Source organism: Physcomitrium patens, chromosome 8 (genome assembly GCF_059467195.1).
Source record: "Physcomitrium patens ecotype Gransden chromosome 8, ASM5946719v1, whole genome shotgun sequence".
In the NCBI taxonomy this organism is placed as follows: Eukaryota; Viridiplantae; Streptophyta; class Bryopsida; order Funariales; family Funariaceae; genus Physcomitrium; species Physcomitrium patens.
In genome coordinates, this window is record NC_143417.1 from 2,548,600 (window position 1) to 2,560,900 (window position 12,301).

At 43.5% G+C, this 12,301-nt stretch overlaps 2 protein-coding genes across 3 annotated transcripts; one reads left to right on the forward strand and one right to left on the reverse strand.

Moving 5' to 3' along the window:
• Window positions 1-934: 934 nt before the first annotated feature.
• LOC112285967 (ribosomal lysine N-methyltransferase 3) lies at window positions 935-4,047 on the forward strand. Its single transcript, XM_024527396.3, has 6 exons — window positions 935-1,220; window positions 1,444-1,819; window positions 2,003-2,202; window positions 2,328-2,772; window positions 3,013-3,452; window positions 3,638-4,047. Exons 1-6 carry the CDS (start codon window positions 1,192-1,194, stop codon window positions 4,023-4,025), a joined length of 1,878 nt encoding a protein of 625 aa, XP_024383164.2. The 5' UTR covers window positions 935-1,191; the 3' UTR covers window positions 4,026-4,047.
• Window positions 4,048-4,834: 787 nt separating this feature from the next.
• LOC112285314 (uncharacterized) lies at window positions 4,835-10,921 on the reverse strand. 2 transcript variants are annotated; one of them, XM_090252332.1, is made up of 3 exons: window positions 8,961-9,146; window positions 6,719-6,800; window positions 4,835-5,941 (listed from the first exon to the last, which is right to left on the reverse strand). In XM_090252332.1, the coding sequence occupies exons 1-3, from the start codon at window positions 8,996-8,998 to the stop codon at window positions 5,513-5,515; spliced, it is 549 nt and encodes a 182-aa protein (XP_090108458.1). In that variant the 5' UTR covers window positions 8,999-9,146; the 3' UTR covers window positions 4,835-5,512. The 2 variants fall into 2 exon arrangements, with proteins under 2 accessions (XP_090108458.1, XP_024381783.1); XM_024526015.3 differs by lacking the exon at window positions 6,719-6,800 and having other exon boundaries at window positions 8,961-10,921.
• Between the last annotated feature and the right edge of the window lie 1,380 nt (window positions 10,922-12,301).

Consider the following 12,301-nt stretch of genomic DNA (forward strand, 5'->3'; position numbering starts at 1 on the left):
TGTATGGGTATTGTATTTGATGCAGTGCGTGATGAGAACTCTGGTGTGTTTCGTATGGTTTTTTTTTTTTTTCAGCTTTTGGTGTAATATTTTCTTCTTCTAGAGTTGTACAGTGTTCTTGAACTTGCCATGTGAATAAGTTGTTTTACAGAAAATCTTAACTGTAAACTCAGTATGGAGTCGTAATTGTTATGTTTTCTGAGTATATAAGATTTTATTTTTTATTTTTTATTTTTTTTAATTTTTTAGACATAAGTTGTTTTATGAATTGGTCTTATTATTCTACAAGAATGTAGAACACGTATGTCCTGTTTATAATTGAAGGTGAAAAATTAGTGTTTTCTGTGAGAGGTTCCTTTAAGTTAAATGATTACAACATAATTTGAACACAGAAAATTTAATGAGTGTTAATACCTTACTCAAAATGGGAACGTAATTTTTTTCAAGATTTTTAATGTTCATCTTTGAAAAAATTAGTAGTCGTTTAACAAGATACATACTTTGTTATTTATAAATTTTATAATAATTTTTCATTAGGTGCTGTTTTTTTTTTAATAATCAGAATTGGTCAGTGTCTTTTTTCTTGTAGATATTAAATAAAATACAGCATGACTGAATTTGGTTTCATCTATTACTAATGATCATGATAATGTTCATACTGTCGAGTTGAAGGTCACAATTGGTACGAAATGATTTACAAAATCACAAAATAAACCCCAGTTATAATTTTTTTTAAAATTTTCACATATCAGAATACACACATATGTACGAATGAGAGATTGCGTTTGTAATGTTACAAAATGATTTCTCTCGAATCCAGGCTTCGAAAACAAAATCAAACTTCCCGAAGATTTTGAAGATCTGAGGACGGAAGATCTTTAAAATGTAGATGGTCCAAGTATTAATGTATAACGCAATGGAAGTGCATTGAATGCGAACTCACCCTAAAACCCTAAACCTTGTTCTCTGGGCCATCTTGCCCTCGTTGCAGCATCACCTTCCTCCTTCTTCTCATTCTCCGCCATAGCCATTGCTGCCGCTTATGCCCTCCTCTGCTGCAAAGCTTTTCTTGTAAGAGTAATCCTCATCTGTGCACAGTCTGCTATGGCGATGGTTGCGGATACATTGACTTACATCGCTTGGTAGGCTCATACTGAAGGGCAAGCAATTAGGAAGTGGGAAACAGCAGCAATGGCAACCACTGTATCTCAGTCGAAGAGGTGGCTACGATACCCATATTGCAGAATGGTGGTTTTTTTAATTTTTTTGTAGCAATTTTGATGGAGGAAGCTGTGTGGGTGAAGAATCTGAGGGTTGTATTAGTGGTAGTGAGTTTGCTTGGAAACATGTGTTGTGGTGAGATTTTTTGGAGACGCTGTTTCGGTTGCTGGAATTTCCTCTTGGAAGTGCATTGGGTTGAATCGTGTTGCTTGTGTGATTCAGGAATCTGCGGGGGTTCATCCGATGGATGCGTGACAACAATGTTGAGTATAGTGATGGACTCTCCTTTCATATAGGTGATACTGTGGCTGATATTGGAGTTAAAGCTGTGTATGACTTACATGAAGGGGAAGTGATAGCGACCATACCTAAGCAGGCTTGTCTTACGACTGTCACTACTGAGGCAGAGAGTATGCTGAACGAAGCAGAATTGGGTGGGGGTCTGGGACTGGCTGTCGCCTTGATGTATGAGCGAAGTCTTGGGGAGAAATCGAAATGGGCTGGGTACTTGCGGCTTCTTCCGTTTCAGCAATGCCTCCCCTTTGTGTGGGAGATGTCAGAAATTGATCGGCTGCTGACTGGTACCGAGCTTCACAAGGTCTGTGTCTTGAATCCTACTGGGAGCCTTTTTTAGCCTTCTTGGATGTTAACGAGCATTCCGGCTATGCTTTCCGCGAGTAATAAATAGCATGCTATTCAGTTGGTTACTGCATAGTTGCATTTCGTTCTTGATTTGTTGGCCATGCGTGTGCTGATTAAGTTGGGTGATCCATCTAGACAGACACTTAAAGAGGACAGGAAGCTCATGAGGTCAGATTGGAAAGAATGCTATGAAATTCTTCTTGAACTTTTTGGAGAGGAGACATTTCCTGCCAAATGGTTCTCGATAGAGCACTACTTCGCGGCAAAGACGCTGGTTGCTTCACGGGCATTTGAAGTCGATGACGTTCATGGCTTTGGCATGGTACCTTTGGCTGACTTGTACGCTATGATTATCTACCTCATCTCCTTTGTGTTCTGAAACTTGTGTTTTATGTTTCTCCTTTCTTGTTATGTGATGTGTACACACACCGAATGCTTACAAGTTTTACGTCTTTGTTTTGCAGGTTTAACCACAAGACTGGTGCAGAAGATGTGCATTTTACATCTGTGTTGAGCGACTCCGATTCGGATTCAGAGCAGGATGAACCTACCACGCCAGGTAGTGCTGATGAGGCTGTGGAGAAGACTTCTGATGAAACTCCTAAAAAAGAACCCAGGAAGGGTGGCAAGCTTATTGCATCCGTGGACGAGAGCCCCAAGCCTAAAGAAGCAATCCTGAAGCGGTGCAAGTCTGCCCCAACTGTCAATCTGAGCCCTAAGCCCGAAGGACTAACTAAGAAGAACAAATTCAATCCAGCTGCTGGTGAAGACGAAACAGTCAAGGCGCCCAAGCCTGTTGATGAGGAGAATGGGGTTGAAGGGAATAGCGAAGAAGACAATGCGGACTGGGAGGGAAGCAGTGAAGTTCTTGAGATGATCATGGTCAAAGATGTTGCGAAGGGTTCTGAGGTAGGCAATTTCTATTAGAAACATACATCCGCAATTTCGTTATGCATCTCATTCTTGTATGAATGACGCATCCTTTCTCTCGATGTGGCATTCTTGTCAAATTAAAGGGTTTGCTGTTTAGGAAATTTTAACCAGTAACTTATTTGGTAAAACTTATCATGTGTCTGTTTTCAGTTGTGCACATTGCTTACCAAACCCCTTAACCTCGAACACTTGGACCTGACAACACGTTTCATGCAGGTATATAATACTTATGGTTCATTGAGCAATGCAGCCTTGCTCCACCGCTATGGATTTACAGAACCCGACAACCCTTTCGACATGGTAAATGTCGATCTTTCGTTGGTGATCGAGGTCTGCGGACGGTTATCTTCGACACGGCATGCTCGGAGATGTCTGACTCTTTGGCGTAAAGCTGGGTGTGCCCCCTGTTCCTCTCAAGGATCAGAATATTTCGAGTTCTCAGTGGATGGGAAGCCTCAACCGGAACTTTTGGTGTTGCTATATCTTATTCATACAGATGACGCAACTCGGGAAAAAATTGAGAAGGACGCTTCTCAGTGGAATGCAGTCGAAGTCGAGTTATCAGATGACGAGATTGATAGAGTTTCATCTGCTGCTGTGGACAAGCTGGCTAAAGCACTAGGGTGGGCATCTAAGGTTAAAAAGAACTCTACTAGGTAAACTATCTAGCTGCATCCTCTCGGTTTTCATGCTGTTCCTTCCGTGGTCCTGTCCTACAAGAATACCTTTCAGGTCGTGATTGCATTTAGTCTTTGAAAGTTAACCGTGGTCTCATAACTACGCAAGACTCTAAATCTGGTGGTTTTCACGTCCAATGTCAATGTTTGTGGCCCATCTGCAGTCGCAAGAGGAATAGGGACGATCGGGCTACACCAAATGGAAGCAACAAACGGATGACACCGCTAAGAGCTTCCGCCAAGCCAAGAGAAGAGGATCCCAGTTGGCTTTCAGATTTGGACAAGTGGCTTCTCACAAAATCGGTTTGTATATGCTTGTTGGCAATAGTGACCGAAAGAGACAGCATTTTTCCAGGGGTAGGTTCACTGACCAGTGAGAAGCCAGTAGGTGGCTCTGTAGGATCCTCCTTGGAAGAGGACAGGGTATTCTTTCGAAATATCGACTGCAAAAGTGATGCAAAGCTTTACCATGCTATGTTTTTGCGGATTAGTGAGCGCACAATTTTGGACAAATGTGCAACATTAATGAGAATAAAGTCGCAGAAAAGATGACAGCTGGGCCATTGTATTCCTATTTACAGGTGGTTAAACTGGTAGTATATGAGGCTTCTGTTGAGGGCTGTTACATGTCTCGGTTGCTTGTACATTTCAAATGCAATCCTCATAATGTGTTTTGAATATTGCTTATCGTTAGCCCCTAAGATCAGGCCAGCACCTTGACAGTCTGAGATTCTCTGTAGATACTTCTGTCTAGCAGCAAAGATAAGATACTCAGGATCTGGCCAGTTGGTTGATTCTATTGCCGTTACTTCGCAAACATGATAGTGTTCTAGACAAATTGCAGACTTCAATGTAAAATTTGTCTGCATGTACTAACTTTGCTAATTTTATGTTGTTTTATCAGGGTGTTATCTCATGCTGCCATATTTTTGAAGGGGATGTAGCAAGCTCTGTCTACACAACAGTCTTCCAGTTCACCTTAAATCTCTCACGGTCCTTTCCTGTTGTCATTGATGCAATCATTGTTCATGCAGGGTGAGGTGAATCTGGAGATTGTAACTAGGAGTTTTAAGTCAGAACCAACCCAAACGCGAAGTTAAGAAAGAGTACCCTTTAAGGGCTTGGGAGCTTTGTGGACATATTGGAATATGGGAGTTATCCGCATCAGCCCATCTCAGCAGATCACAAAATTTACAACCCACAAGAATGAACAATAATAACCAATTGAGTATGATGTGACGTGCAGTAATGGTCAAGAATTGACCCAGAAGCAATCGTCCTCATTACGTGTCTGTCGAAAGGAAAACGACTCCCAACAGGTTTGAGCATGTTACATAGAACAACGGTTCTGCCATAATCTCACATTACAAATCCCCACTTTAGATTAGGTAACACAATATATGACGCACATATATAGACAAATTTCGATGCAAAAATTCTCACTTAAACTAGCCATAGCTCAAAAGTATTAACCTCAGGAGGTCGAAGCTTGACCCAGTGCAAGGTAAATTCTATTAGGACCTACTTGCTGTAAACTACGGACAAAGTGAAAGGAAAGGATCACATCCTACTGGTTCATGCAGAGGCAAAGTCCAAGAGGGGCCAAGGCTGCCATTGCTTAAAGCTGTCTGGTGCCAACTCCTCAAATTGCATGCAGACACATGAAGCGAAAACATTAATCACGATCCATGAATTAATTCTGTACGTTAGATTCGTGCTGCAAATGGTACTACCTTCCGATCTCTGCTAGCCTCCTACGGTGACCGCCAATCCTCATGCCGAGATGATAGCCTTGCAGTACCATGCCTAATCTCATAAAAGTTAATATGCTCTCCCTGAGCTAAATGGCTAACGCCTCATTGTCCAGCCTAATCAAGTCAATCGCTTAGGGTCCAAGCAGAATCTTCCACTGCCAAGCTAAAACCGTCACGTGTCCTGGAACTGCACTTCTTAACAAACCAACAAAGTCGAAAACCACGCGAATCCGCTGAACATGAAAATGAAAGCACACAGTGGACAACGAGCGAGGCTGCCAGCTCCTATTTCCTCCTGAAGAGAGATGTGAGAGCTTGCAGTTCCCCCTCATCCGATTGCTCCGCCATTCCTCCGCTTCTGAATCTTTGCATGGACTCCAGTAAGCTATGCTCGGTGGACATAATGGTAGGCTCCATACTCGTAGCCGGCATTCCGACGTCGTAGAGGTGAGTTTGCATACCATGAAGGTAACTGTCTTCTGCTTTCACACGGGTGTATGGACCCGTGCTGGAGCCTCCAGGAATGCCCATTGACAACCCGGATGTGGACGAGAGCTGGGAGTGATCTGCGAGGTGTTGGGGCTGCAAGAATTCAACCGCCTGCGTACCCTGAGCACCGAAGGCCATTGTCATTCGTTGTTGCTGCAGCAGGTGTGTGTTGCGGTCTGTGAGCTGGGTTTGCATCATAGTTAGCTCCGCTTGCAAGCTTGCAACCTGAAATACAAGGACACCAATCCACAACAGTGTCAAGCTCGTCAGTACAGATCCTGACAGCAGAGGTTTGTATGAGATCTTCTGCGGTCGTTGTTCTAATCACTTACAATGACTCCCCATGAAAAATGACATCTTTGTCGATGTTACTCATGGCGAACAAACCTTCTTCGACCCCTGACATTCTTCAGCATTTAGTCACTACGTTCCATTTTACGTGTTTAGCAATAAGTACAAAAATCCCTTGTGTTAAAACAACACATGCACGCTGTAATAACTCAATAAGTGACTCATCTTTTCTGACCATAAGCAAATACTTAAATTTTATGGTTACTGTATTAGATATTCGGTCATCCAAGGTACTATACTTGTGGAACGGTTCTATGCAGACCACTTTGAATGCTACATCTACATTTCGTGACTGTTTAGCTTGGATAGGTGAATGAAGGTGCTGGGATATTGGAGGAGACCACTATGGCGGCTCTACCAGACTATTTGGAAAGATTTGATACGTAGCAGCACTTCAGTACTCACCCAGCGGGGTTGGGTGCCACGCTCGTACAGCAGTAAAAGTACCCTACGGAATTTAGATAGCCGCTCCAAGTCCGCTGCTATGATGAGCTGCCGGTACTAACCTCTCATGACAGACATGCAGCCGAAGTGTTACACCTCTCGATTCCTAAGAGTTTACGATTCGTTCCAAACTGAAGTTACTAAAGCAGAGAAGAATACATCGAAGTGTCCACAGGTTAATCTAATTAGTATAGTTTCTTGACATACATCGTTTTGAGCTCTGATCATATTGTGATAACTGGGTACATTAGATCTGGTAATGCAACTGCGGTAGGTTCCCACCGTCACCCTGCAGTAGACATTCCTGTGTCAGATGTGTGTGTAGCTGTACCAGGTTAGAATCGTACCTGGGCGTGCAAGAGATCAAACCCAATCGTTTTTAGTCATTAAAATCCAGTACAATACAGCTGCCGTATCATTTTTTGGGTTACTTCCTAGAGACGTAAAATCTGGAGAATGCAAGATTGTGTATGAGGAAGGTACAACTACAATTTCTTTTCAATAATATAGGAGCAGCGGTGTAGCTAAGGTAGTCGTACTGTCGAGGAGTAGAGTTCTCCGGAATCCATGAGTACCTAGTCTTGACTTGCTGATCAGAAGTCCGATTCTCATAGTTCCTCCCTCCTACTCATGGTTTTCGAACTTGAAACTAGATCGTTGCACCGGAGCTTATAAGACTCTAAAAATACCTCGGCAGTCTTTCTCTCTACGTCGCTCAGGTAAACAAGGCTTGTATCTTAAACATATTAGAGGTAAATGAGCTATCAGAAGGATTAATCCACACCACTATGAAGACCTAGCATCTCCAGCCTAGCTGTCGATCATATCCAGGTATCACGTGTCAACGATTAAAATCTCTGACCTCTTCATCCCAAGGTTCATTAATCACAAGCTACGAGATTGAGGCTCTCAGACGTCCTGTGTTGTTAAGATGATCTAGAAAGAGCCTGAAGTACCAGTTTTCACGTTTGTGTGAAACCATGCCTCTGAACCTCATGGACAAGACCCATGGAGTCTAAAAGTACGCTTGTCTGGTAACTTCTGAAATCAGAAGTAATCACTAGTACCCCTTACAATGCTATCAAATGTAATGATGTTCAGTACAAAAGTTCTAGAATTCTTGAGGTTCTGAACTGTTGTGAACTTAGCTTTTTCTGCAGTGCCTGATGAGTTTCATGACATTGATCATGAGTCTAATGATGCATCATTGGACGCACCAAACTTGCACCCATGGCTTGCTACCTTGATGGAGTAGGATCCCCATACACTACTCTCCTACGGCAGACTACGGAAGTTAGATCGTCAAGTCTAGAAATTGAGCTTCTAGAATGGGCCAGCTTGCAGCGGCGGATTTTTTTCACACTCACGACGGTTAGGCTCAACTTTCTTCACGATACAAAATATATATATATATATATATATATATATATATATATTTATCGTAAAAGAAAAAAATCAATCAAAAAATCAAAAACAAAACTAGATCCAATCCGCGTATAATTGATCGGGATGCTGTGATTAGAGCTGATTGGACACGCATCTTGTGACACTTCTCGATGGAGTGGTTTAACAACTGAATCACTGCTGGAATGGGGCCAGAATGAGCATGCAAGTCACGAGGGGTACTGTAATATAATCTAGGTTCTATGTGCACTTAATGCTGGATCGCTCACATACATTCATTCAATCCTTAACGATGGCGGTCTGATTCAACACTGGGGAATTTAGTTGTCGCCAGAGTTTCTTCCTAAGATGTGAAGTCATGGTGACTAGTATGAATGTAGCGTATAGAGATAAGCACTCGAACTAAGTAAAACTGTACTACGTCGCAAAAGTTCTCTAAATACCATTTAGTATCGAACATGTCATCATCCTAAGAATTTGGGACCAAGGATGGGATTGACCTAACCAAACCGGACCGACTCCTAATCAATGCACTATACGAATGGGCTAGAGGCATGCAAATACCAATCGAATGAAACTCTTCACCTCCCCACTGTCAAGTTTCAGAGTTTCTACAACGAATTACATTAACCGCACAGCCGAACTAGGAAATGACTGATTTTGATTTCCCTAGGAACTTATACCCTTAACAGCTGTATGCTATAAAATTCCTTTTCTGCAAGCTTTCGTTCATGGATACTTGTGCAATTGGATAGACTAAAATCGATAGGATGGGATATCGATCAGTTGTGAGAAACTGGGAAAGATTCTAAGTGGCTTGGCGTCGGCAACTTCTGCAGTGAATTCTCAGAATGAAAAGTAGGTTTTATCCAATGCATATCATGGTTGGGGGAAATACTAGCAGCTCGAGTGCTTCGCCTACACGAGTCGTATCTGTACCTATGTTCCCGGAGTTACAAGGGTTTCAGCTCGCGAACAGTATGTGGCCCCAACTTTACCAAGCAGGGCAGAGGAGAAAATTTTGGATGGTGTTAAGGCAGCGCACCTGCTGCTGGAGAGCGAAAATGGTAGCGACGCAGCCATACACGGGATCGGACAATCGGGCCTGCGCTTCGTAGCTGATGGTCAGCACCGCATCGTTGCGTCGCGGCGCTGGTATATGCAACAGCAACTTAGCTACATTACTGGCCCCAAAAACTTTATGCACGGCGGCGAACTTCGCCGCTCCTTGCTCCGCACTAAAATATGGCGCAAAGATGCAACCCCTTACACACTTCCTGCGCAGGAATTTGCAGGCGCCACATGGTGCACCACTGCTCATGGAGGAATGGTATCCCCTAGCGTTTCTGCGACCTGAATAATCCTGAGCCCCTAAGTTTCTAGCCCTCACCGCTGATGCGGATGTATACCTCATCGAGTTATCCAACGCCCCCGCGCATTCTCTATCTGTGCTTCCGGCTGCAGCGGAATCAGTCGCTCCTTGTTCCTTATCACTGTCTAGATTGTGGGCACTCAAAATCTCCGATCCCCTCGGATTCCTGTCTCCCAAATGCTGCTCCCAGTTTTCCAGTTGATCCTTCTCTTTCCAGCCTTGGTCCAGATCCTTGTCGCTAGTGCTCACGCTTCCTGTCCAACTCACTAGGGGCTCCCGGTTCCACGTTTCCAGTTTCTGGGAGTCGCGAAGGGATGCGTCACTCTCCTGTGACGCTACACGCTTGCCTCTCTCAGTGGGGTCGTCAACCCTCAAGTCCCACCCCTCGCCCTCGCCCTCGCCTCCCCCGAGCTGCCTAAGCGTGGTACTACCAGGACTCGCCAGCGTGCCGCTCTACGCGGCCACCACTGGCCAGCCTGGGCCTCGCCTGGACAAATTGATTTCTCAATCTCGAAACCTTGCTACCTTCTCAGACTATGATTTTCAGCGTCATCCGTTAATTGGACAGTGTAAGTTTTCCGGATCGAGGGCGGCAATGGAGGTTGAAGAAAGCTTGTAGGATTATTAGAGCCACGGCTTCTGTGCTACCATATTGAAAAAAATAAAAAATAAAAACACTAAAACCAAAAACTAAAAACGTTGTGAGAGAAGGGCTGGCAGTATGAGGCGATCAGAGCACGTTTCCTGCTCGGATTAATCCAACACGAATTTCTCCGGGTTGCGAACCTGCGAGGGTCTTAGACCAGCAACGGCAGAGCGCAGACAAGGCCAATCTGGGGTTCGCGATGCACTCATGGTCATTATCTCAACTCCCGATTAAACTGCAAAGGCCGGACGCTTCTACTTGGAAGCATCGTCGTCCACCGACGGTCGTTGATGGTTTTACCCTTCGTGAGGCAGCACTACTGCGCTGCACGAGCCATCTCAAATCGATCTTCTCATGAAAATGCATGAAGAGAAACGACAACCCGGGTGATGACTGTATATAAATCCCTCGGAGGCAATAAAAACCCCAGCCCTGGGCATGAACCCCAACAAAGATCACCACCGCAAAACTAACGAACTGCAACTGTCGACGACAGAGATGGTACGCGCCACCCACGAATGCAATAGGTCAGCAGCGAATTGCGGGTTAAGCCCAATGGCTTCGTGCTGGAGTAGGATGATTGGCTCTGATGGCTTATTGGCTCCAAAGTGCTCGAGTCTAAGACCAGCCGCAACCGCAACCCCAACCCCAAACAAACCAAGGAAAGCACGCACGCACGCACGCAGGCAGGCAGGCGGGCATGCACGCACGCTACAGCAGGGAAAGGCAGGTCCCGAGCAGTTGGTGGATTTATGTGGGGTTCTTTCCTTCCTTCTTTCCTTGCTTCCTTCCAGAGTGAGGAGCGGCGGGATCCCACTCGGGTAGTGCGGTGTGATGTGGGACTACTACTACTATTACGACTACTACGACGATGGTGATAAGTGAGTGAGTGAGCAAAGGTGGTGTATTGGGCGTGAGCTACACGAGTTTCCTGGACTAAAAACAAAACAACGAGCGCGCTTCCCTGCAACGCTTCCGCTCTTGTAGTAGTAGTAGTCATAGTAGTAGTTGTTACAGTAGCCCCTGCGGGGTGGGTGTCGGAGACGGTTGCAGGTCTCGGAGACGAAGACACGCAAGCACACACACCCACCCGCGGGCTCCGGTCTCCAACCCCGACCATGTTTCCGACGTGGACACAGGGTGCGTCGTCCCGGAACGAGTTGGCGCCATTTCATCCGCAGCGGTGCCAGATGTCGTTGTAAACCAACAGATGCCTTGTTGTTTGTTAAAACTCCACTTTTCATTTGAAAAAAAAACAAACAAACAAACACACACACACCAGATGGATAATTTTTTTCAATGAATAACTCCAAGAATTTATTGAAAAGCCTTGTCTTTTGCATGTAATATTTATTTGTTTTTCTCTCTGTATATATATGAATACATGTAAGGAAATGTTAAAATGATCCATCCATTTATTAAATCCACCTACCATATTATTACATTATTAGAAAAATGAATTATTTCCAAAACCATCATTAGAAACTCAACCCCCCTCATTTCCAACCCACTCTCTCACCATTCTTAGTCTTCATCCTAATCCCCCTCATTCCTAATCCATGTTCTCTTCATTCTCAACCTTTATCCCAACTCCCCTTCTTCCTAGCCCTTGGTCCTCTATTCCTAGCCTTGAAAACAACCTCCTTCATTTTAATCCACTACTCTTTTATTCTCAACCTTCATCTTGACGTCCTTTATTCTCAATTTGTCCTCTCTCCATTCCCAACCTTCATTTCAAATCCCCTCTTCCTCCTCCTTCTCTCTCTCTCCAATTCTCTAATTCCTCCCACTTCTAATTCTCATTTTGATCCTTTTAGGACTTGCAACTTCAATAAATATTATAAACATAACTTGATCCATACATTAAAAATTGCACCAAGGACCATTACACACTCTAGCAAAGTTTTAAAAGATATTTTAGTATTACTATAGGGAGAGATTTTCATTATTAATAAAATTAGATGGAAAATTGTGGTTTAGAAATCAATAAAGGAGCCTAATCTTATGCTTGTGTTCTCCAATTCTTCACTCAATGTCTTCTTCATTAAAAGAGCCACCACTAGACCTTAGCTATATCACTCCATGGCAATTGTTCTCCATGATACAAAAATTGTTATTGGTGGTAGTAATCCAAATATTCAATATAAATTTAAGAATGTGAAATATAAGTCCAAGCTTTGGATTTAAATGTATAATCCATATTATATAAATAATTTATATAATATTTGACAATCCACAATTGTCATCTCACCTTAAACTATGAATTATAATACAAACTTGAGTATTAATTTTATACTTAATCAAAAATTATGTCTAAACACCATTATATTGATTATATTCTTTTTTACCAATTTGACCACATTTAGAC